General features: G+C 36.3%; 1 protein-coding gene across 1 annotated transcript in view; it reads left to right on the top strand.

Moving 5' to 3' along the window:
- The window catches only part of CWF19L2 (CWF19 like cell cycle control factor 2), a 79,166-nt gene that overhangs the window by 45,924 nt on the left and 6,261 nt on the right, over nt 1–26,981 (top strand). The window contains exons 11-15 of the mRNA XM_026844984.1: nt 2,328–2,453; nt 3,710–3,847; nt 19,611–19,823; nt 21,973–22,089; nt 26,232–26,387. Of these exons, the coding sequence (XP_026700785.1) occupies nt 2,328–2,453; nt 3,710–3,847; nt 19,611–19,823; nt 21,973–22,089; nt 26,232–26,387 (750 nt within the window). The remainder of the gene's footprint in view (nt 1–2,327; nt 2,454–3,709; nt 3,848–19,610; nt 19,824–21,972; nt 22,090–26,231; nt 26,388–26,981) is intronic.

Raw genomic sequence — 26,981 nt, 5'->3', positions numbered from 1 at the left:
CCTGGTAATCCAGAGAATTTCCTGCCCATCTTGCAGTTTACACTTCCCTACAATTTGGCAACGAAAGTACTAGGCGACTGCATTAAAAATGCTGCGGACTTTAAGGTAGACATCTCTGGTATTTTCCTTGTGCACTGAACCAGTCATTTCACCACAGAGGGCAGATTTATGAGGCATCATTTGCTATTTGCAAATGCATGTTGGCTGTTCCCAGTCACCTTGCTGCTGTTCTAGTGCTTGGAAGGGGCTTTCATGAGAACTTGTTGTATAATTTTTTGGGGACTGAGGTGAGGGTGGTCATCCTGTTATTCCCCAGGTGCTGCTGCTTCACTTTTTTGAAGGTGACTCTATACATTTGTTTTTTTCCAGGGCTATCCACCAGTCACCACTACTGTTCAGATGTGATAGGAAGGGACCCCTTGTCCAGCATAATATATTCATCCCATTAGATCCATAAACTAACATATTTCCTGTTTGCTTAAGTGGTCCTTAAGTTGATACTTCTTTCCTGAAGTAGTACACCTGTCCTCCAAACTCTACCACTAGGCACTGGGGCCTGAGAAGCCCAAGAGCAGACCTTGCTGGTAAAGACTGGTAAGATACTAAGTGTCTTAGCCTCTTTCATGTTCTTTGTCATTAGGTCTTTCCTCTCAGCAGCAGACCTATGTTGTCCTTGCTTGTGGAAGGATATCCAGTATGTTCATAGAATCCGTTCTTTTTGTTATTTGCATCTCTTGCTAGTTTCAGCTTCAGCTGTGGCTTATTTAGTTCTATCACTGCGCGCCTGGAAAATGCTTATGTGGTCTTCCTGCGTTAGCTTGTCTCAGGTTCCACCTTCTGTAAACTTCCTTTTTGTTTTTGAGCTTCCCCATTTAGCCAAATAGCAGATCAAATGGACCCTTCTCATCCTCTGTGGATGCTTTCCTTGATCTCTTGGGCACCTTTGTCATTCATGACAACCTCCTATCCTTGAATAAGCTGCAGTCCATTTTCCTATAATCCAGGGTTTTTTCTTTTTTCTATTTCTTGCCTTCCTCACTTCCTCTAGAAACTTAATCTCTACTGTCTCATGGTTGCTGTAGCCAAGACGGCTGCTGACTTTCACTTCCCTGATCAGGCTATTTTTTTTAAATTTATGACTAGAAGATCCAGTAGACCAACATTACTAGTCAGTTTGTTCAGCATTTGTGTCAATACTTATCCTCAGTGCATGTAAAATCTGAATTGGTTGTGCCCTACTGTGTTACTCTTCCAGCAAATGAACTGCTGGTTTTACTCCACCATGAAGACTAAGGATAAGTGTGTGAAAGCTCCCTCGTTGCCTTGTTCTGTGTGTGCCTCTCACCTCACATCTCTAGCACCTCAAGAGCTTGGTTTAGTCAGGTTTAGAAGATACCCTTCTCATGATTCCCAAATTTCTTTCGGTATGTAGAAGCAGTAATTAAGTACAAGTATAGTTTATGTGAGACTGAATATATTTGCCATCCAAAGGCAAATTACTTATTTGGCATATATCAGGTAAATGCTGTTTATGTTTCCATATATTCTGGCACACAAACATGATATAAATGTGATTTCTGTCTCGTCTAAAATTTAATTTGACCTAAATAATCAATGTACATCTATTAATCTATTTCTTTTTCACCATAGAGATACTTGTGTTGAGTTGCTTGCATTTCCCATTCTGCATATCTTAGAATCAAAATTAAAAAAAACCCAAAACAGTATTGTATTGTGATAAGTGATCTGTACTGGTGGTAGGTGCAGCATAGGAAACAAAAGTCTGATCTAATGGCATGTGTTGAAAAGCAGTAGCTAATGTTTTGGCTAGCTTGTTAGCCAAGCTTTAAAAAGGAAAAAAATACACTAAACAAACACAAAAAACCTCCCAACACCCAGAATCCACAAAAAAACCAGAAATGCTGCAGCTTTTCAGATGGTTTTCAGGAATAGACCATTATAATGGTGATGGTGTATATTAATTCAATATTGTCTATTTAAGTCTTCAGAAGCATTGTATTTCTTCTGGGGATGAAGTTTTATGAGAAAGATCCAAGAATACAAGCTTGCTTCTTTTTTGTAGAGGATTTTTTAACTCTGCACTTAACTAGCTGAACATATTGTTAATATTCTATTCTTTTGAAAGGTGGAAATGAATACCTTGTGTAAGGTAATACTGTCTGCTTTGAATTATAATGAACACACAAAACATAAATAATCTGTTATTTCATCTTTAGGTTTTTAAATATTTATTTAGTGTGATTAGGTGTTTTTTTAGGTTTTGTCTGTATCATCTGTTTTAAAATATATCTTAAAACCTGACACAGGCTTCAAGCCGTCAAGAAGATGAACAAGTGGTCCTTGTCAGAACAGATCAAAGTGGAAGGGCATGGCCTGTGACAGCACCAGCTGAACCACTGGAGCCAAAAGGAGGACGTAGAAAGCGACAGATGGTAAGTTTTACAAATGTGAGTATTAAAGTGTAATTCTGAAATTATTCTGTAGCTTTATTTTTATGATGCCATAATTAATATGAGTGTCTTATCAGAATGTCAATAGGTAGTTAAAAAGTTCCTTTCAGAAGATGATTGTAATTAAATGTTAGAGTACATATTTATTAAGCATATATTAAGTTTATTTTGAGACTACATTTCCCTAGGGATCACTTTAGGGCTTATTTAAATGCACATTCAAGGAAAAAGTAAGTTTTTCAAGTTATCACAGTCAAGTAGTCTATATTACATAAGGTTATGTAAATAATGAAGATTAGCAGAGGTGAATGGTTCCAAAATAAGAAAGATTTTACTGAGACACGCAGGTCTCAGGGGCCGATTTTCCTTTTCTTCTGATCAAAAATACTGCTACTGCTGACAATAAAAATTACGACCTAATCTTTGTAACAGAGTGCTTTGGGGAACAGTGAAAAGCTTGGAGGCTGGAACAGTGTTTTATTCTTGAGATAATTGCTTACAATAGTAAATAAACTAATATTTCAATCTTCCTGGGATAAGAGGAGGTGACAATACCTCGTATTTCTAGCAGGTGTGTTCTTGATTATTAGGACAGGTAAGTTAGTGACACTGCTATGGAGGAGCGAAAGGCACAAGAGGGTGAGGAATTGGTTGTCATCCTCCTGTTGTTTCCATCTTGCTTTATGTTAATGACAATTCCTTGTGCTCCTTCAGGATTTAGTTTAATCCTGCCCTAAAGAACAAACTGTTCTCTTGTTGCCATCTTAGAGTGCACGTTTTCCCCGCATTTAAACAAGTTTTCCCCACATTTAAACAAGTTTTCAGTGCTGTCTGTGATTGCTGTGTTTCCGTAGGATCTGTGATTTGGCAATTCAAAAACTTCTGTAAATAATAGATTATTGTCTGGAATATTCCATTTTTGTGAGCTGATTAAACTGTTCCAGCAAATTACTGTATATCTTTCTGGAGTTGTAATGTTGCAGCTCTGATAGTTGAAGGATATAAAGGGTTTAGTGATTGTAGGAAGAGGCTATATTTTTATTTAGATGTACTGATGAAGTTGAAGAAAGGGGAAGATGTTATTTTCCTTAGGTCAAATGAAGCAACAATCCTAACCATTTCAGGTGTGCTTAGCTTGATTAATGATTCTTTAAACTTTTTGAAATGATTGGGATCTGAATTTTGTAGTTGATCTTTCTCACTAGGTTAATATTTATTTTCAATATGTTTGTTTCTAGGTCACTACTCATATAGATAAAGAAAGAGTAAGGTATTTTCAGGATGATGATAGTATGAACCTCACAGATTTGGTCAAAAATGAGAAGATGAAAACAGCAGAGGATCAAAACTCACTGTTCATGCGTATGGCATCAAAGGTAAGGTGTTGCGTGTATGGCTTTTTAAATAAGCATTTTATTGTTATATCAGGGAGGATGTGAGGCCTCCATGCTCTAGGTATCTTGCTTTTGTTGAAAATTCTGATTGTCTTGAATAATAAGTCTGTTACAAGATGGTCCTGGTAATTGTTATCGAAGTCATGGAAACCTGCATGCATGCAGGAAATATGTGCATTGAGTTTATTCATAGAGACAATTCTGCTGTTACTCTGCCTGTAGAATTTGATGTTTTTGAGGTGAACACTTTTAGAGTATGTTGTACATTAATAGGTTACTTATCCCCAACAAAGTAGGTTTTCCCCTAATTAGTGACAAATAAACCCAGCATTTTCTTAGTGTTTAGAATGTGTCTTCCATCTAGAAGTTACAAGAATCAATGTGATTTGAGGCAAACTACCTGAAATTTCACCAAAATGTCCTGGATAATGAGATAATTTATGCTCACAGTCTATACAGATTTATACATTGTAGTTTCATGAGTGATTCCACAGAAAAGAGTGGCCAGGTCACAGATACTGCAGTGCAAGTGGAAAGATTAATTTTTGTTATCCAAGCTGAGTATTTTCTGTGCTTGATATGAAAGCTTGATAGAGGTGATTTCCAATAGCTACAATATACAGTTTCTTTAGCATGCTTCAAATTTTACTAGGTTACTGCTTCAGTATTTTGTGCACCACTGAACAAGTTTTGAAAAAAATTGTTAGCATGGAATTAGTATCATCACAGACAAAATTTGTTTTTCCATTTGTCTAAAACAGACAAAATCTAGGTCCTGGAGAGTAGGTTTCGTTTTGTTTGTTTGTTTTTTTAAATTCTCCTCCTTCAGGCGATACTTAAAAGAATTGGAAAAGCCATGATAGTGCCCAGTAGAAAATATTTAACCTGATGCTATAAACCATTTGGTGGGAAGTTCTTTTGGAGAGATTATCAGAACTTAATGTGGTTTATGCATCTTCTCATTCAGCTGCTTCTGGTTCTGATTTTCTGGCACACTGACCTACTAAAAAAAATTATGCCCTTGAGGTCCAGTTAAATAAACACATCTTGTTGCCAGTATTTGACTTCCTTCTTTACCTTTCCTTCCAAAAAACCACCCTGAACACATAAATCTTTACTTCAAAACCTGTGCAATAGTGCAAGCTATTAACTGTAATTAAGCAGCATATTTGGCATTGAAACATTTACAAGTAAATGAAAATGTAAGGTCAAAATAAAACTTTGTACTATCCACATCACACGGTAATAAACATGACAAATAGAAATAGTTGCCATTTTCTCAAGGACCTTATTCATCTTGTGTTGTCTTGTCTCCATTAAGTCTTTTATTTAGAAGAGGTAACTTTTGTGAAAAATGGTGGGTTGGGGTGTGTATGTATGAATGTCTATATTAAAACATAAGTGGAATGGAATTTATAAAAAAATTTTTAACTAAAATCCAGGCATCGAAGGTGAGTTTGTAAATCAATATTAACACGTCTTTCTGAAATTATTATTAATGTGCTCAACTTGTCCTGGCTTTAGTCTGATGTTTTCATGTGACTGCTTCGACAGAACGGTTTACAGGATTGCTTTTTGTGCTTTGATTCTTTTCAGAGATGTGAAGATAAAAGCAGGCTAATTTTTGAGCTTCCTGAGTTTGGTAACAGCAAATGTTTGCAGTGCCCCTGTGAAGGCTTAGGAGAGAGGGCTCTCAAAAAGATAAATATTTTTTTTTTTCTTGTATTTTTCCAAACACAAATAAAAAGCCATTTGGAGTTTTCTGAGAAGCATGTGTCCATTTATACAGTAATGTACTTGTCTTGCCCCTGAAGTTTCTGAACTTTTTGAAAAGTATTGTTTGTGTATTCATACATTTATCGATTCCAAGGCTGTTCACTTAAACTGGAAATAATGTTTGAATTAGAGCATTGTTGAGGTGTCCTTGGTTTAGTTTTTGTATTTTTGACATTATATTAAGAAATTATTAATGCAAGGGAGACTAGCAAACTTAAAGAGAGATCAAAGATTCCTATATTACTTACTTTTGTAAGTCTTCAAAGGGAAAATTCTGATTATTTTTATTTGTATTTTTTCCTTTTTTTTTTTTTTAAAATTCAAATTTGAAATGCTGTGAATTTTCCAAGTTCTTGACGGAGACACTTAATGCAAGAGCAGCTATGTAAGAGATTCATTCAGCCCACTATTCTGTGTCCAGTAGTGGCTGCTTAGGAGAAGTATAAGAATGGGCCATATTTCCAATGATGCATCCTCTATGTACTTTCCTGGCCTTTGGCAATTTGGAAGTTTTTATGGTACCTCTGATATTTCTCTTGGCTTTTGGTTTATTGATAGTTGTGTTAGTTGGAAATTGGACTGAATACCCCCTGTTACTTGCTATCTGTGGCTCCTCATCTCCCATTTCATCATCTGTACCTATTGCTAAAAAGGCATGAGCTATAATTACTGAATTTGAAGAAAACATAAAACGAAATTCAGTATGCATAACATCTTTGGTTAGCATTCTCATACCTGCAGCTGATTCCTCAAAGATTTTAGTTACTTGCACTGTAAGGATTTCTGGGACAATGGAGAAATTTGATCCATTTAGGAATGGTGCAGAAATGGCCTGACTCACTGTTTTAAAATTAGAGGTTCTGTACAAATGAGGGTGGACTTTGGCAATTGAACTTCTGCATCCATATAGTAGAGGAAAATGAAATATAGTGTTTAACAGTCCTTAACTTCTATAAAGAGACAATTATGAAGAAGTGTGGAGTCTATTTAGTGGGAATTTAAAATGAATATGGAAAAGAGAAATGCTTACAGGTTATGAGAGACTCTCTAGTACTCAGTGCTAACTGCACATGTATGCCACTGGTTCAGACATTCTAAGGGTGTGAACACCCTCCCAAAATGGGATAAAAATTTATTTATTTATTTATTTATTTATTTAAAAAATAAATTCAAGGGTGGGTGAACAGAAGAATAAAGATCTTCTGGAGGTTAAAAGAAAAATCAAATCCAGAATCCAACTGTTATTTAAAAAGTACTTGTCATGTCCAAGTAAGGAGAATGGAAAAGAGTGTGAGCCTAGCAGGCTTAGAAATAAATTTTGATAAGAAAGATTGAAAAATTATTTTCAGGGAATTACTTTAAGTAATTATTTTGAGTTTGCTAAAAGTATAAAACTAGGAGTTAAACTCATTGGAAGCAAGAAGCTTGAAGAAATGTGATGTTGAAAAAACCTGATCAAGGTATAATTAGAGCATTTAGGAAAGGTAAGAGTGTACCAGAAGAACTAATGAACTGGTTGTATTAATATTGTCTATAAATGAGGTCAGAGTGATTCGTTTGCCTGAACCATTATTTACAGGCAACAAGTGAAAAAACTGTGTGAAGTTAACAGTGTCAGTAAAATGAATTTTAGCTCAAATTTTATAGAAATGCATTATTTTAAAAAGAAACCTGAATTTGAGATGAAGAATAATAACAAATTACTAAAACTGAATGGTCCTCACTTAAGTGGTCTGAAAGAAGGCAGATGTGACATGCAGAACTATGAACTGCTGAGTGTAATCTTTATTCATCCCGAGGAATTGAAGATAGCAAGTATAATGGCAATCTTTAAAAAGAAAACAGAGGGCAGAAGTAAATGGTTGTTTTTTGTTATAAAAGGAGGGTACAAGTGGATTCATAAGGAATCTCTTCTGTTCAACACATACATAAACCATCTGGAGGAAGGGATACTTGATGACCTGACAATTTGTTATTATTACATAGTTATTCAGGACTGTCATAAGTAGAGGGCACTGTAAATTGTAAATTATAGAATTTTAAAACACAAAGCTGGGATTTTTCTAACATTGTGAAACTAGTATCTGAACTAATTCTTAAGATTCACTTTAGCAAGTCGCTGGAGAGAGGGGTGTGAATCATCTGTCCTATTTTGAATGCTGTCTGAAAGACATTATGGGTATAAATGAAATTACAATGTCTAGCTCAGACAGAGGTGATTATCTTATAGACTTCTCAAATAAGGAGAAAGAGATCCCACCACAGGTATTGAGACAATAAATTCAGATGAAAGTCAGGGTTGATGAATGCAAAATGACAGTAATCGTGAAGCTGAGTGAAGCCATAACTGTGCATATACCACAAGAGGCTGTTACTGCTTGATTTGAGAGTCATTGCGAGTCTGCAAACATCGTCTCAGTGCTGGTGTGATTAAAAGGAGAAACAGGATTTTGGAGATTGTGAAAAAAGGGAATTTAGGACCAATTGAAAACATATAAGACTAGTGTAGTGTACCCATATCTTGAATGCTACCCAAGCTCATAAATCATAATATCCTATGGTCAAAGGCACAGAGTGGTGGGCATTTGAAGAAGACCCAAGTAAGAGTATTTCTTCAGTTTGGGAGTGGGGGGGAAGGCAACTGGTAGATGAGAACACACAGTTAATTAGCATAAAAGTTTAATAGAAAACAACTATTTTTGTTTCTTATATGTGAAGTGGTCACAGAGCAGAATTTAACATGAAGAAGGGTTTTGGATTTTTTTTTTTTTTTTTTTTTTTCTCCAGTGAAGAAGGAATTTGTAGAACTTGTGCTATAGAGCATGAGATGCTGTGGAGGCTTTAATTGTGAGTGGGAGGAAAAAAAGATACAGGAACTTTGTGAAGTACAGTTTCACTGGTAAATATTAAATAGGGAGATTTAGATAGGCTTTTGGCTCAGGATTTCAACAGTGAAATGCTGAGAGCTGCAAGTGTGTAGCAGAAGTGACAGGTCTATGTGCTTTGTTTATGCTTTTTCCCATATGTTTTAGCCTTTGCTGGAGATGGATTTTTCAGCATAAAATGATCACACTGGGTTAGAGCAAGGAGCTGAGTTTAGTAAGTTTTATTCTAAAGGCTTCTTTCTTTTGTTTTGTTGGGTTTTGTGGTTTTTGTTTTTTTTATTGGTTTTGTTTACTTTTTAATAATGTTACAAGAATGTATTGTTTCCTGGCTTATGCAACTGCTTTATTTTAGTTTGGGAAGGCTCTGAAGTTCCTACTGGATTCAGTAAGCTCTAGGTCAGATGCTATGTACTGTGTTTCTTTTGTTATTAGGCAAAGATAAACTGTCACATTATTTTATTAGAACAAACTTCTTGAATGAAGAACTAGCTCTTGATGAATATTTAAGATTGAGCTATATTATTTATTTACTAGCTAAGCGTGCTGGAGCATGTGCTCAAAGTAGATGTTTTTGTCAATTACTGTTGCAATGGATTTTTAGTTGTCCAAATTTTAATTCATGGTACTGAAGTCTTCCAGTCCCATGCAAGTCCCATTTAGGTTTTGAAGGTATTTGAATCTGTCACGTTTCAGAAGAGTGATGGGAGGAAACTGCTGAAAGTCTGTAAATTATATCATACCTAGGATGGGAGAAGGGAGATCCTATCCCTTAACTTCTGTTGAAAAACTTCATCTTAGCAGTCTGAGCTGCTTTTGTTGAGTGATTGTTGTAATTTTCTAGGAGTGGCTATTGGGATAGAAGTTATCCACCGCGGACAAGGCAATTGCTTTTGAAGAATACAGCATATATTTTTACCACAAATTTCCAATAAGGACCTCTACTGCACAATTGCTTCTTATTACAGTGATGTTTTGCCTTCCATAAATTCTAATGTCAAATCTGATGACAATATAATTTGCAGGAAAACAGATGTTTGTGTGGCTCATCCTTAGGTTCAGTTGGATGCCTCTTTTCAGCTGAATTGAAAACAAACCAAGATTTGTTTGAATTACCAAAATTAATTATTTTAATAAAAATTGCTGGCTACTCAGCCAAGTAAAAAGAAAAGTTAAATTACAAACTTAAGAAGCTTCTCCTACCATAATATAGCCAAATATGTCTGGTTTTAGTTTGGTTTTTTTTTGTTTTAGATCTTCTATCTTATGGTCATACTATGTTTTTCCACATTGTCTATATCTTGTTCAGTGCAGTGAATGTTCGGTGTCTATCAGCAAGGTGGCTCTCCAGTCCTTACAACTCACTGATTATGTAGTGTGAACACCCTTATTGCCACCTTTAATCCAATGTGAACAGAGAAGTCTAAACAGTCCTGGACTTCATCACCTCTGTCTTGTGTAGTGTTTCCTCCTACTCCTGTGACATGTTGGACTAGCTAGCAGTGTATGTCCCCATACAATCATGGCTGTGGCCAGCCCTGGTTACCACTGAGCATATAGACTACAGCACTACTATTTCCTTCATGGATTTTCCCAGGGCTTTTATCACTGTGCCAAAAAGGAAATTCCAGCGGAAATGGAGACGGAATGAGAAAGACAGACCAGCATGTTTTCTGGCTTTTACAGCTGAATGCTCTGCTCCACATGAATATTACTTTCCTGATATTTTAGTGTTTTAATGGTATTTCAAATGATATACAGGTTAGTTGTTATGAATCTCTGAAGATAATGACATAATTGTAGTTTTATGAAGGGATATGGGGATGTTGAAATAGAAAGATATAATTAATAGAAGGATTTACTTACTTAAATGAGACTTGGAAGAAATGTCAGTACATAGACCCAAAATCTCTATCCATGAAACCTCTGTTTAATCCTGTTGGTAAGTGACGGTCTATATATCATTATCTCATGTGTCTTCCACTCACATTCATAGACTAAACATCTGTTGCGGTCAAACCATACTCGTCCTTATAAGTCTTTTTCCCACCTGTAAAGTTTCCTTTTCTCAAGAGCTCTATGAGATCTGAGGGAGGGAATATGCCATCTCATTGCTATTTATGTGCCTGTTGAGCCTATGTTTTAAGTTTAGATGAAAAGAAAATTCTGATTTACCATTTTTCTTTTGCCCACTCTTTTTCTAATCGGGGTTCTAATACAACCTTGTTGTACTTAAGGCTCTTACCTCCTGTTACCTTTTGGCTTCTGTTTGAAGCAGGTTGATGTGGACTCCAGTTACCTTGGACAATTTGAAATACGTCCTCTCCCACAGCTGTCCCGCGCATACTCTTATGTCAAATTTATGAATATAATGAAAAACTTCAAATTTTAATTTTCAGTGGTGAAAAAGCTTTTTAAAAACAATTAGAAACCCAACACTAATCTTCTTGATATATAGTAAAATGCAGACCTTAAAGTCTAATTCTTTCATATTTCACTGTTGTGCCTAAAGGAAAAAAAAAACTTTTTTGAAATGACTGTATTTCTACTTTTTACTGTCTTCAGCTTGGAAAGCAGATTGGGTCCTCACTGCTACAGAAGCATGACTATAGGATACAAAAAAGTCAAGTATTTCAAAAAGTATTTTTTTTCCCTGACAGTTTTAGAGTACAGAATATTTTTAGCGTACAAAATATGTGTGAAGTCTTAGGTTTTCACTACTGATAACTTTAAGTACCCTGTCTGTAGTTCCTTCTGCCCTTGACTGTTGTAAGTAGTTCAGTTTTCCCAAATTCATGCTGTTAAGACTTATGTAATCCTTTCACTAATAGATGTCAATAGCTGCTTGTGGGTGTATAGAGACTGATTTCTAGAACATTACCTCAATAACGATTTCTATAACATTACCTCAATAGAAATTACCTTCTATTTGTACACATAAATTCTTCTAAGGCATTTTTTTGCCTTTTTGATTACTTTTTGCTAAGAGAAAGAGAGAAAGATTTAAGTTATGGTGTTCATCAGACCATTTAAATTTTGGTCGTAAACTTGTTTTATTTAAAAATCTCCGTGGTAATCCATAACATGAATTTAAGCATTGAAAAATATAGAACTGAGTTAGTAATGCTGACCTTCATTTATGGATTTAATAAAGAGATATGCTATTATTATGTTTGCAAAAAGGGAATTTGCCTTTACTTCAGTCTGGTCTGTAAAATGGAAAATTGCTTTCATCCTCATTGTTTTTACTTGCTGTGCAAACCTACCTGTTGTTCATCTTTGCATTTGCATCACCATAAACCAAAATAATAGTCTAGAAACACTTTAAAAGCTGAAGTGAAAAATGCAGAATGTTGCTGCTGCTACTATTATGTAATAAACCTTTTTCTTCTCTTTCGTCACATGGTGAAACCATTCTAGCATAGTATTTAATAGAGATGATAGAACTCTAGCAAAGCTCTGGTGCACTGTTGCCTTTTACATTTACTTAAAGATCTGAGCATGTGTATGCTTTGCTGTAAAAAAAAATAATGTGAAAACCCAAGAGAAAATTATTTCAGACACCTTGTTCTATATTCTGGTACATTTCAGTTCAATGCACTGAACAACCTTCTGTGTATATTGTGTGGACGCAAAGTTAAAGCTGTTCCTGCATGCAGAAACACATCAATGGCAGTGACAGCTGGATTAGGAGAGACAGGAGGAACTGTGCAGATGCAGCCCATATTAAATGGCTGCATAAGCATTTGGTGTTCTTCCTGAATTATGTTAAAAAATATGCTGCAAATGAAGACTTGTGCAAGACAGTCTTTTCTAGGCATTAATGTTATGGCCAGGGATAACTGTGAAGTTAATTGCTAATTATGCTTTTAATAACAGAATTCTGTGGCTGAAGGTATTTTGTTTGGCATACATTTCATTTCATTGTCTTGCATATAAAGTTTTATCAGTCCTAATAACTAATTATAGCAAAAATCTACATTTTTCATTTCAAATAACTGAAACAAAAAGGAGCATGGTCCGTAACCATTGAGCAGTATTCTGCTGTCTGTTGCTTGACTTTTGTTCTCAAAGGTAGGCCTGGACTACCTTGCTCATCAGCTTGATTCACAATATTTTCCTGTCAGTGACATAGGCCTTAAAAACCCTGATAACTTAAAATCCTTTGATACTATTTGATTAAAATATTATTTATGTCACTGTAATGATAGGTTTGGGAAATGCCTATGTGCTGAATTATATGTTGAATTAAACCTACAAATTCAGATGTCTCTGTTTGTAGGGAGATTGGAATTGTAATAAATCAGCATGATAAAATTCTGCTTTGATTTGGTTTAAGCAAATGCTGTTTGAGATCAGAAAGACTGTTTTCCAAGGTGATTTTGTGGTAAGCAATACGTGCTAAATGCTGAATAAATTTAAATGTGATGAGATGTATTCATATGTCACTCAGGTTTATATTCTAAAGTAATAGTTTATTCTTCTTTACTGCAGCTTCCCAAAATATATTGAGTACAACATTCCACGAATATTAACTCTGTCATTTAAAATTGAAGACGTCAGTGTTGCCATGACAATTTAAAACCAAACTGATACGTTTTATACAATCTATAGACTTTTTTTCACAAATTTTCTGAGCAGATGCAGTTTTATTAGCTTATATGGAAGTAACTTTAACTATGATTGCGTTAGCGAGAAAAGAGGAAAAGCAGAAGTTCGATAGTTTGCATACAAAGTAGAACAAGAAAATAAGCAGAAAAGTAAGCGTACATAAAAGCTGAAAATAACCCACACAAGAAAGATGCAGGTATATTTTGTTACCCTGCTAATTGTGCTTAATGGAATTTCTTGTTTCATCCCCAAATTTCAGAGGAAATTTGAAGAGGAGAAAGAAGTGTACTCAAGGTATTATATGGAAATAATCCCTGATGATTAGGAGTACTGTCTCTTGAGGCTTCCTTTCAATATCACAATGATATTAAATTCTGTACTAGGGCTTTCTTTTCAAAGGGTGCACCCAAAGAGCAACAAACTATAGCAGTAGAGGGAATGATGAGAGACACAACACCCAGCACACTTCAGGTAGAGTGTGTAGGCAGCCAGCAGTGTATAAGACTCCTCGGGTTTTCAAATAAGGAAAACAAAATCAGTTTAAAATTAAGTGATGAGATACAGTTCTGGTGATCTGAACATGTGTTGGCAGAAAAATGAGGCTGACCCTGGAGTGTACCTTGCACAGATCTGCAAGAGTTACTTTAGGAGGTGCCTGATGGCTTCAGTAACGTAAAAAATTAAAAAAGACATTATTTTATAAACAGAATTTTATATAATGAAATTATTCATGTAATATATTTAGATTATTCATAGTAATTATCATGTTAAGGATTTCATCAGCAAATACAACATTGTAATTTTTCCCTCTCTCAAGTCATTCTCATTTATGCATAGTCAGATGCTGATCTCTTTCTGAATTCCTGTGCAGAATGGTTAGAGATATCTTGCCTTTTCTTGGGTTTTGGCCACATTTGCACTGTATTTGAGCTTTCCAAATGAGAGCCCAGAGGGTGATTTTTATCTGCTCCTGAGAGAAGTTTGGATGTCTTCCCTGACTGCTGTTTCAGTGTTTGTGTATTACAGGCCTTTCTTGGCCAGGACAAGCAAAATTGTGATGCTGTCTCTGTTGGTCAAACCAAAACTGCATCCTGATTGTTGTCAGATGGATGGTAGCAATTGCACAGTTGCATAATTATGCTATGAAGTGTAGGAGGCTATGTCATTTTGCCTGGTACCAAGAGTCCTAAAGCCACCTGTGTGTTCTCTGGTTAATTGGTACTTGCCAAAAGACAAAGGAAAGTTGGAAAATAGAGGGTGCATACAAAGGAAGAATGTGGCAAAATAGCCCGTAACACAAAAGTGAAACGGGAAAGAGAAGACAAGGGACTGTGGAGATGATCTGTCTTATGAGCACATCAGTTTAGGACCTCTGGTTTTGGCCAGTGTCTGGTAGGAACAAGGACTTGAGGTGCACTGCCTGTATAGATGTCTGAATTTCATATATTAAATTTAGGCAGTGATATATCGAAGTGACTTCCTACTTCTTTCTGACCTCTGTGCAGCGCATGAAATACGGCAAGGGCAATATCAAGCAGAATTAAGAATGTTGAGGGAAGTGAATACACAACTCCAGAATGCATTGCCTTTCATGTTTAACAGGTGTGATGCTTCAGCTGATACAGAACAGCAGCTTTCCAGCAACTCTTAATACATCAGAATAGTTCCTCATTTGGATTTGTACTAGCTTTGTCTTTTGTATGGAAGAAGATATGTATGAAACAAAACAGTTTTTAAATGATTACTTGCTTTCCTTATGGCATTTGGGAGAACACTTTCTTCCTCTTTATTCAATTCCCCTTTAACATTTTTTGGAGAGATTTCATTACAGCCAAATAATGCAATTGACAGAACACACTGGGCACCTTATTGTAAGAGCATAATTTTTTTAAAGGAGACTTTCAATTTTTTTTCCCAAATAACTTTTCAAAAAGCCAGTATTTAGAGTAGCAGATAAAGAGTACTCTCTAGTCTGCCATGGTAGCAGCTATATTTTATTTTATTTCAGTTCTGACACACTGATGTTTGGCATTTGCAGGATTCAAGGAATAATCATATTTAAGGAATTCTGCCCTTAAATACATACATTTTTCTCATTGCTATGGGCAAGGAATATGTTAGTAATGTTTATTGCTTCTACTCCAATATTGCAGACTAAATGTCATTAGTCTTTGTTTGCTTGTTTTTAAGGCAGAAAACATTGCTAAATGGATTTTCCCATTTACATTAATATCATACCTTATTTCAGTAGGTGTACACAATTCTTGCTGGATGATATTTTTGCCTGGTTTTATGTTTCTTTACTTCCTGAAGTTTTTTTAGGTATGTTGGAAGGACACTATGGTAATAGGGGAGTTGCAAAGAAATTCTTATTCCTTTCATGGCTTTTGTTTTTAGAGGTGAAAGTATCCCCTTTTAACAGTCTTTTGAAGTCATCTAAAGGCTGTGATAAAACAGGGCAGGATATGAAGATTTAGGGACGGTGTGGCCATCTGTAACTTGGTCTCTGTCTCAGAACAGCGATATAATGGCACTTGTATTGATGTGCTAGACTTATGACTTGAATAAAGGTCTCATAAACTTCTACTTAAAGGTATGAAAAAGGGGGAAAAAAATAACACCTCATTTTTCTACTTTGTCCTCGTCTGTTTTAATTCCGCAAGGGAAGGGTATAGTGCTTGAAGAGCATCGAATTGGACATGAATTATTAATTACCTGGCTTTGTTTATTGCACAAGCAGGTTGAAATGTTTAAAATAACTTTTTTCTTAGACATTGCTTATTTTAAGCACTTATTGAATGCCTTTGAAGCTGGAGTGTTGGTTTCTTGAACTGCCCTGCATTCTTCATTTCTGTTATTCATTAGTATTGCAGTGTGATCTACAGTTTTGTTGCTCGTAGAAACTCTGTGGTAGAGGTAGTCTGAACCTGATCTGTGAATACTCCTCTAAATATCCCTTTACTATGATTTCTCCCCCACAAAATGCTGCATTGCTACTTACTTTTTCTTGTTCCTTTACTTCTCCAAAGTAATCTTGCATTTACATTCCTGAATGTACTTCATCTAACTCTATTGACCAACATATTACATTTTAAACCAGAAGTGAAGTGTTGTCTGGCTCCCATGGCCTCTAGTTGTACGAAGAGCTCTCCTGCACATCTTTTTACTTCCAGGAAAAATCCAATTTTTGTTTAAGACTCTCCACTGACTTACTCTAGCCTGATGCATTCATAGACCTTGGATGGGATCCAGGCTGCACTAGGAGCTTACATTGAATGGGTGATGTATGCACGTGATTCCACTTAAGTATATAGCTTGTTTAGTAATGTTAGAAGTGAAGGTATTATTTAATCCTTTCTACTGTATCCCTTCACTTTCTTCCCTTCACTGAGTGCTTAGTTTTGAATCCTGAAATACTACTGTTGGATTTCCAGGAAGCAATAGGAGAACTCTCTGGTGCAACTGGAGAATCTTTCTCACCATTCTTTTGGGTGATCCCAACTTTTCACAATGGATAGTTGGTTGGCTTATTTTTTAACTTTTCCTCTTTTTTTTTTTTTTTTCTTCTTATGCCTTTTTAGTTCACTTTTTAAGACTCCTGAATTGTGCTTGCTTTCACTGACTCCACTTGAGGTCTTGTATTGGACTTTATATTGAGTCACTGAATTCTGAATATTTTTTCATATTGCATTGAATATGATGCAGAAAGATACAATTCTTGAACAGAAACATCATTTCTTTTTGGTGAATTACCATTTGAAGTGTAGTGATCTTCTGTTGGTCATGACTGTACCAGGAGAACCCAAATCTGTCTTTAGACAGCACTTACTTTGTTAAAGTTTCCTGCTTTTTAGGTGAGCTTTCTGTTTTGGGTACCAGATGTCTCATTGTATACAGCACTTTACCCACTGTGGAAGAAAAGCATCATCCAGCCTATTTAATAAGATGAGTATTTCATCACAGGAGGATCTGTAGAGTATTTTTAAGGTGTTTTGAAAAGTGCTGTTGTTTAGAAGAGGTCATGCATAACAAACCAGGAATTGCATGACTACTACTATGCACAAGCAGAGCAAAATAGTAAAGGTATTGTGCTGCACGTGCTACTCTTGATAGCCAAGGTGTTCTGATTTCCATTCTTCCTTTTCTTTCTAGTCTGCCAGCTGTCTTGTTTCATGTATATTTGCATTCTCATGGCAGATATTTTTATATTAAAAATCTCTGAAGAAAATAGTAAACCTTTACTTTTGGTAATAACAAAATGGTGCTGTTCTGTGCTGTTATTTGGAGACTTTGCTTCAGTTATGATAGTATTCCTTTCAAATGACTTTGGCCAACATTGGTCCTTTGCTAGGGCTATCCCAGTCACTATTCAAAAATGTATTAGGATTTGTTGTGAAGACACTTCTACCATTTCCTTAGCAGTTCTTGGAGCAAAACTACTCATACATAAGTCTGTCAAGACTCCGAAGGACCAGCACCTCCAATATCAAGAAATCTGTATAGTGTACTGTTGTGGTTTTTTTTGTGTTTTTTTTTTTTTTCTCCCTGCCATTTTGATAAGGAGATTACTGAAACTATTCAAGGTAAAATTAGTCAAGTATAATCATAGAAGTATTGTAGCATTGGGTTTTCATTTAAAGAGGAAAAACTTGAAAAAATTCTTTTGAATGCTTTTTACATTTCCTTTATCTATAGGTGTTGAATGTTTAGGGTATGTTGTGGTTTAACCCGAGCCAGCAACTAAGCACCATGCAGCTGCTCACTCAGTCCTCCCTTCCTTTGGTGGGTTGAGGAGGCAAACTGGAGAAAAAGTAAAACTCATGGGTTGAGATAAGCACAGTTTAATTATTGAAATAAAATAAAATATTATAATAATATCAAGAATAGTAAGAACAGTAATAATTGTAATGAAAAGGGAGATACAAAAAAAGAGAGAGAAATAAAGCCCAAGAAAAACAAGTGGTGTACAAAGCAGTTCCTCACCACCTGCTGGTGGATGCCCAGCCAGTCCCCAAGAAGTGATCCACCACTCCTGGCCAACTCCCCCCAGATTATATACTGAGCATGACGTTCTATGGTATAGAATATCCCTTTGCTAGTTTGGGTCAGCTGTCCTGGCCGTGCTCCCTCCCAGCTGTGTGCTGCTTGCTGGCAGTGTGGGAAACTGAAAAATCTTTGACTTAGGATAAGCACTACTTAGCAATAACTAAAACATCAGTGCATTATCAACATTATTCTTGTACTAAATCCAAACCACAGCACTGTAACAGCTACTGGGAAGAAAATTAACTCCATCTCAGCTGAAACCAGGAGAGGGTATTAATGGGACATAATTTTCAAGTTGTGTAGCATGACCAAAGTAGAAAATGGAGAAGTACTTTCTTAAGTCCTTTAAAAAGTTAATCTTTACAGTCAAGACTTGCTAAGTAGATGTAGGCAAGATGTCATGGGATTTTTTTGTCATCAAAAAAAAAAAAAAAGATTAATAATGCCTAATGATATATATATATCTATATATAAAGTATTCTGTGAGTTACAAAGCTTAGTGAAATCTACTCACATGTGGGTTTGCATCCCATGACCTCCATATTTTCCTTGTTTTCCTTTCAATCCATTGTCTTTTGCTTCTATTGACATAAGTCCACCTTCTTACCATGTCCTCTATCACCTTGTGTCACCTTCAGTTCCTCCAGTTCTTATCTACAGGCTCCATTCTCCTAAATATGATCTAGGTGAGATGTATCCAGTTTGTTTGAGTTTCCACTGTTAAGATCCTGTAACATAACACTGACCCTCAAGCATGTCTTCATAACAAATATTGTTAGAGTTTCCTTTTAAATGTGGCACATGTAACTAATATATAGTAATTAATGATCAAACAAAATACCTGTGGATCATTCAGCCTTGTTTATGGTAATGTGCTAGTTGTGTTTGTTATCCATATCTAGCAACTGGTATACTCAAAGGTTAAAATTGAAGACAAAGACTGTTTTCTTCACAAAATGGCTTAGTACTATTCTCTTGATAAGAATAACTGTTGACGTTTTCACATAATATGAATATGAGGTGCAGAGATATGGTGTAGTTATTTCACAAGAAATGAGTTAATGGATAGTGAGAGTTGTAACAGGAGAGGAGGACAGGAAAGACAGAAATAAAATATATATGATACAAAAAATTGTACATCTATTTAAAGCTGAGGTTTTGTCAAGATAATATTGAAATACCTAGCCCTTAACTTGAGATGTAATATAGTAATATATTTCTCTCACTGGTGTCACACATCTGTATTTTAATACCTATGCTCTCAGGAGATGTACCTGGTGACTGCATGTGCTGCAGATGCCATATGGAAGGAGACAAGGTTACTGCTTATGTACTTTATACTTTACTCAATAATGGATACTACAAAGAGCTAAGTATTTTTTCTTGCTTATTTACACATACATGCATTTTTTTTCTGTATATCTTTTCAGCTCATGGAAAAAACTGACAGAGAATACTACACACTGGATGACATGTTTGTTTCCAAAGCAGCCAAAAGAGCGCGCAGTGGGGAAGAGGAAGAAATACAAAGAAGAAAAGCCATACGTGAGCACCAGCAGCTTGCTGCACGCATGGAAAAGTGCCCATACTGCTTTGATAGCAGTGAACTTTCTAAACATCTTATTATTGCAATTGGCACCAAGGTAAGAAAATAGCAATTTAACACAAATGTAAAAATAAAAAAGAAATAAGGAAAGCGGTGTTGATGTTAGAATGTCTAAGATTAACAATGAAATTGCTTCTGTGAAATGATTTATTGTTCTGCATCTTATTTGCCTTGCTCTTCCAATTGATTTCACAAATTCCTCAAGGGGGAGGCAGAAAAAGATATAAATCTGTCATGAATTTTAAAGCTGGTCTTTGGTATCAGAACTTCACGTTTGTAGATTTGAGGAAGATGAGAACAATAATGAAAGATCTGATGCAGAGGTTGGTTTGTGGAAGAGTAAATCACACTGCACTGGAGGAAATTTGAAATGGTAAAAAGCTGTTTGTCAATGATATAAAAGAAAATTAAGTGGAGAATTCAATTTTAAAACCTAAAATCCTTTGAAATAGAAGTTTGGTTTGGGGAACTTTCCCATTTCTGTTATGACTTTTAAAAGTTGGATTTATAACATCTGAAATGCTTCAGTATATGCTATTTTGTCATTCTGTCTTCAAAGTTTTTATTTATTATTGATGTTTTTAATTTGATTTGAAACTTTTTATATACCAAGTACTTAAGTGCACAGATATGTGTTATGGTACATTGCATTTATTTTTTTATATAGGTATATTTTATACATATCTATATATAAATGCAAACAGATCTGTATATGTGTGCATGTATCTGTATAGAAAGCTTTGGGTTGAAAGGGACCTCAAAGATCATCTAGTTCCAACCCCCTTGCCATGGGCAGGGACACCTTCTGCTAGACCAGGTTGCTCAAAGCCCCGTCCAACCTGGCCTTGAATGATTCCATGGAAGGGACATGCACAACCTCTCTGGGCAACTTGTTTCAGTGTCTCACCACCCTCATAGTGAAGAACTTAATTACATCTAATCTAAATCTACCCTCTTTCACTTTAAAACCATTACCCCTTGTCCTGTCACTTCATGCCCTTGTAAAGTGTCCCTCCCCATCTTTCCTGCAGCCCCCTTTAAGTACTGGAAGGCTGCTATAAGGCCTCCCTGGTACCTTCTCTTCTTCAGGCTGAACAACCCCAACTCTCTTAGCCTATTCTTACAAAGTAGGTGCTCCAGCCCTCTGTCTTTGTGGTCCTTCTGTGGACTTGCTGCAACAGGGACATGTCTTTCGTATGTTGGGCCCCCAGAGCTGAACACAGTACTCCAGGTGCTATTTCAGAAGAGTGGAGCAGAGGGGGAGAATCACCTTCCTTGACTTGCTGGTCACACTTCTTTTGGCACAGCCCAGCACATGGTTGGCTTTCTGGGCTGCAAGTGCATATTTCCAGGTCATGTTGAGCTTCTCATCAACCAACAGCCCCAAGCCCTTCTCCTCAGGGCTGCTCTCAATCCACTCATGGCCCAGCCTGTATTTGTGCTTGGAATTGCCTTGACCCATGTGCAGGACCTTGCACTTGGCCTTGTTGAACTTCATGACGTTTGCACATGCCCACCTCTCAAGCCTGTCAAGGTCCTTCTGAATGACGTCCCTTCGCTCCAGCGTGTTGACCACACCACACAGCTCGGTGTCACTGGCAGAGTTGCTGAGGGTGCACTCAATTCTGCTGTCCATGTTGCTGACAAAGATGTTAAACAGCACTGGTAAAATAAACATGGGTTAAAAATACTGACCCCTGAGGAACATTACTCATCACTGGTCTCCACTTGGACATTGAGCCATTGACTCTGTGTATATCTATGTGTTTATATATCTAATAGATAGTATACACAGAAGTATATCTTTATGTATATGCATTTTTTATATATATATATATATATATAAAAAAATTACTAAAAACCCACACAGATATATATCTATATTAAGAAAATGTACTGTAGTGGACTAAAGAGTGTGATTGCATAATAGTTAGGATACCAGCTGGTCTGTAAGGCTGATATTACTGCCTTGTTGGTGTAATTCCTCTCTGGATATTACTTATTCATTGGACCGATGGATATTGGGACTTTCTAAAATGACTAAAATTGCTAATACCTTACTGTAACTAGAAGGTAATGGCTTCTGTTGGTTTGAATTAGCAAACAATTTTTTTCTTAACCTCAGCAATAGGGAGGTTTTTAATATTAGGAAAATGGGCACTTCAGTTTTTATTTGCTTCTTATAGGTATACTTGTCTCTACCAAGTACCCAGTCCCTTACTGAAGGACACTGCCTGATAGCTCCTCTACAGCACCATACTGCAGCCACTTTGTTGGATGAAGACATCTGGGAAGAAATCCAGGTCAGCTGAGAAACTGTCTCATGTTTTACAGTGTTGTAAAATAATGTTGTTTTGAATAATAATATATTTGTGATAAGTACGTATTTTCATAATTTTCAGCCTGGCAGCTCTTATTCTGCCCCTTAGTGAAATCAGAAATTTTCACATTATGGATGAAAATTAGTGATCAGATATTGAAAAAGGGAGATGCAGGGTATACATTGAAGAAAAGTTCCCATTTATAAGCACTAGAAAAAAATTGCCTGTAATGCTGCAGAACCTCTGTCATTGGAAGTCTTTGAAACCAGGTTGGAGGAACATCTATGAGGGATGGTGCAGATACAACTGATCCTTTACAGGAAGTGGGATAATTGGCTTCACAGTTAGGATTTCCTTGGGAGTGCCAAGAAAAAGAAAAAGATTGTGAGGGCAGAAAAATCACTTATAATGGAATACAAACTTAATATATGTTGTTTACATATCATCAGGTTTTTTAAACTAATCTGTGGTTTTTGGGGGGATATCAACTGAGAGAGAACTCTCATTCTTTTTCAAATCAATGAGGTCCCTGTTAGAATCCTATTTCCTACTTTTTAAAAAAAGAATTGCTAGAATAAAGTTCCAAGCAGGATGGGTCATGCTTTCCAACTTCCTTATGAAAATGTTTTGAAGATTTTGAGTTCTGTTTCCTTTGGAAAAGGAAAATCAAGGGAGGAATGGTACAGGCTCTTCCTTAAGAGATTGACTGTGATTGTCAATTCCCCCTCTTCCCCACTGCCATCAGGATGATTAGAAGGGAAAAACAACTTAAAACCTCTTGCATATAAATATTGGAGATTGTTTCAGACTACAGGAAAGTCTCCATTGTTTGCAATTGCTGAGATTTAAAACCAGGTTAATTAATGAGTTTGAAATGGTTTAAGTAAGACTGGTCTTGCCTCAAGCCTGGCAGATGTGTTCTCTGACTTTCAGATTTGCTCCCTATGTTGATTCTCATGGCTGATGTAATTTTTATACAGTGTTTCCTAGTAAATTATGCTCCTCCCAAGCAGGAAGTGAAAGGAGTTCTTTTGTATAATGCCTAAGAAACTGAATAAGAAACAAATAAACACAAGTATGATCAGGAGGAACAATAGAGCAAGGGGAAAAGTGATAAATGTTTATTTTATATCTATTTATCCTAACCTCTTTTAACTAAATAGATGATAATTCTTCTAAATTTGTGTGAGAAGGAAAATAGGATAAAGAAAAGATAATCAAATGCAGTTCCTGTACTCAATGCTAGTCTTTTCCTTGCTAGAAAATGCAAGTAGTTGATAAAACCATTATCCATTGACCCTGTGAATATATTCATAGACAGTTTAAACATTTATTTGCAACAAAGAATTTTGGGAGGTGATGGACACAGATGTGGGGTTTTTTTAAATATTTTTTTTTATTTTTCAGCTTCTGTGTAATTCAGTAGGAGTCTGAAGGGCTTTATCAGGACTATAAGTACGCACTTACTCGGTGACTAAAGTAACTTTCTGATGTCAGAGCCATATTTTATATTGCTGTTGAGGGGAGAAAAATAATCACACTTTAAATACTCATGAAATGCTATATTAAGCACATGTTTTAGCTATCTATTTTTTCTGGGATTTTTTTTTTAAAGATATGCTGGATAAAGTGAGAAGGGTTCTTTTATACTGTATGCCTTCAAGCACTTGAATTTAACATATTGTGTGCTTTAGAGTGATGTGCTCACTTGCCAAAGACATGTACTTTTTTTTTAATATGAAAAGATGCAGGTCTTCACGTGTTCAGTATTGACTGAACTGTTACATGGACCAATGCCTTGTGCATCTGAGCATAAGCCAAGCCCTCTTATTTTCCCTTATGAATGGTTTTGTCCTTACCAGTACTAATTATACTTGATGTTTTGGCCTGCTCAGAATTTGGAGGAAAAGTGCAATGTATTTAAAAGCAAGAAAATGCAGTCTGGGAAACATTAGCTAACATCTGCAGATATTCTAGGCTTTTCAGTGGATTTCTATTTCAGTTGATACTGCAGGGTACACAGTTGCTTGCTTTGGTGTATTTCAGAGGTATAGGTCTGTGGGCCAGGGTGTGGAGGAGAAAACAACAAGCTGTTAATTCAGAGTTGCCTGTCACTCTGTGCAATCAAGTCTTGTATCAGTCCTGGTACGGTGATCTATTCACTGGGCAGTATCTTCTAGCTGTGTTTCATTGGTTGTGTTAGGGGGGTGGTGGTAGTGTTTTCTTGTCACAATATGGAGCAGTTTATTTGTGAGGAGAAATTCAGGGCACAAGGGCCCTGCTTTGAGACCTTAAATGCCTGGTTAAGATTATACTTGGCCAAGTTCCTTAGACTTCTAGTTTGATTCATGCTGTGCAAGATGACAAAGGGCTGTGGAGAAGAGCTCAATTTCTAGTCCTGTTGCATTGAAAGCCTGATAGTGATTTGTTTTCCATCTGGTTTACTTTAGTACTTGCTGATGTTTGTGGGTATTTGCTTGTTTGATTCATCAGCTCCCTGTTTACATTAAAATAGGGAATCTTAAACCTTTAGATGGGATTAGCCTTTTAATTGTGGTGTTTGTACTTCTGAGCATTAGAACAACCTACGATTTATGTGAGTTGTAGAGCTGTGGTACCTGGAGTCTGTAACGCTCATACAGTTTCAGTGATTTCTTGGCTTACACTGTGGAAATGATACAGGGAACATTTAATTTTTAAAAAAACAGTTTTCAAGATCTTGAGACATTTTTGAAAACAATTCACCCTGTCACAAAGTCAGATCTTTTGTGCATTTGAAAGTGAGTCTGAATGAGTCTCAGAAATCATCCCTCGTGCTTGATAATTTAGTTCAGCCTCTACATTGTAAGCTATAGAATGATGCCCTTGCATATCTTGGATGCCAATACCAACTTCCAAGAGTCAGGGAGCAGCAAGAGCAGGCTGCTCCACAGTAAGCTAAGTCAAGGGTGGAAGGCGATGGATGAGGCGGGTGGGGGAAGTCATTTCACTATCAAGAGTCAGTTCCATGTTACCCAAGCCCAGACAAGAGAGCATGTCCCATGAGAGTAGACAGAATCCTCTGTGGCCCACTGATGGTCAGGCAAGTATGCAGTGATGTCTTAGGTTCAAGGTCAAGTCAGCAAGTCAAGGCCAAGATGTCCTGGGTACACAGCTGGGCACAGGCATCCCTGAAACTTAGCTCAGGCAAGGACCAAAAGTGAGGGCCTGAACGTAATTGCAGCTTCTCAGTGATGGGGGGCAGGCCCCCACTTCTCACAGCTTTTCTTTTCACAACTTTTTGTTGCATATGATCCCAGCTTACAGCTGCAACATGTTAGAGCTGCCCTTCTGTATGGGCAGCCAGAGCCCCAGCAGGCAGAAGAGGCTGTTGAGTTTGTGTAGGGCCCTGACGCTGGAGCTAGCAGAATTATAAATTGAAATACTCTTTGAATAGATTCAGCACCTGATCCCTATGAATGGGAATGGGTAAGTGTACGTCGAGGCCAGATGTATTACATTTGGTTAACTTCCATACAGTGAAGATGGAGGTTCTAGTCATGGCTTTCTTTTGAGGCAATGTTAATATTTCCCTTAAAGGTCAGGCATGCCTAGTGGAAATGTCTTTTTTTTGTTGTTGTCATTTGTTTTTTGTTTGGGTTTTTTATGTTTTGTTTGTGGGGTTTTTTTTGTTTGTTTTTGAAACTGTGTAATGGAAAAGGAGTAGTGAAAGGATAATGGTATCTATAGTCAGTACAAGCCAAGACATGACCTTCTTAAAAATTGCAAGCTTGGGACCTATGATTAAAGCCAAGTTGTTTTATGGAGGATCATAGTTATGAAGTTCAACCTAGTTTTAATTTCAACTGTAAGAATACATACTATTTATTAAAATGGAGTTTGTATTGTTACTTATAATGTGCATTTCACAATAGTTTTTTTAGACTTCCTATGTTTGTATTATAGGAAATATAGTTCATATTAAATTGTTGAATAATACAGAATTTTCCTAGTATGTTTGCTGGTGTTATCCATTTGATTATGAGTTTATTCTGAATCTAATATTAGTGAAATAATATAAATTATTATATCTGAAAGTTTTGAAAAGTTAATTCAAATTATACATTATTTTTTTCTTTAAACAGATGTTTCGAAATGTGTTGGTGAAAATGTTTGAAGCTAAAGACTTGGACTGTGTGTTCCTAGAAACAAACATGGGTATGAAGAAACGGTATCACATGGTATATGAATGCATTCCTCTTCCAAAAGAAGTAGGAGATATGGCTCCAATCTACTTTAAGGTACATGAAAATGTTTTTTTTCTTAAATAACTTGAATGATTCATAATTCATCTATTTCTGGGAAAACATATTTTGATATTCAAGTACTGTTTTTGAAAAGATGTGTTCTTTGATCCTACTTCTTGATCCATTCTTTGATCGTATTCCTTGATATTAAAACAAGCCCTGTGAGGTAATTCTCTTTTTCAAGTAATCAGTGGAAGAGCTGTATGTCACTGTGCGGATGCCTTGACTCTAACTGCGCTAACAAATACTGGAAGAAGAAGAGAAAATTGTAGTTTCTTGAAGTGCTGTGAGGATTACAATACTTCTCATTTAAGTCCTGTAGTATAAACTTAAAACCCCATGCATGCACCTTGGCAAACAAAAAATGAGAAAGTAATGTCAACTTTTTAAAGAAATAACAATATATATTATTTCATCCTCATTTTATTTCATTAAGCCCAAATTTTACCTGTGTCTTAGGTCTCCAATGAACATTAAGACAGCATGATAGATATTTCTTCTATAGCTTTTCTGGTTTCTTCTCCCTGACCCTGTAAGGGGAGACTCACTGAAGCTTTTGCCTGGAACTGAGGCCTTTCAGTTTTCAGC

The sequence above is a fragment of the Athene cunicularia genome, assembly GCF_003259725.1.
Source record: "Athene cunicularia isolate RWA chromosome 1 unlocalized genomic scaffold, athCun1 chr1_part1, whole genome shotgun sequence".
In the NCBI taxonomy this organism is placed as follows: Eukaryota; Metazoa; Chordata; class Aves; order Strigiformes; family Strigidae; genus Athene; species Athene cunicularia.
This window is presented reverse-complemented; position numbering and strand designations above follow the sequence as displayed.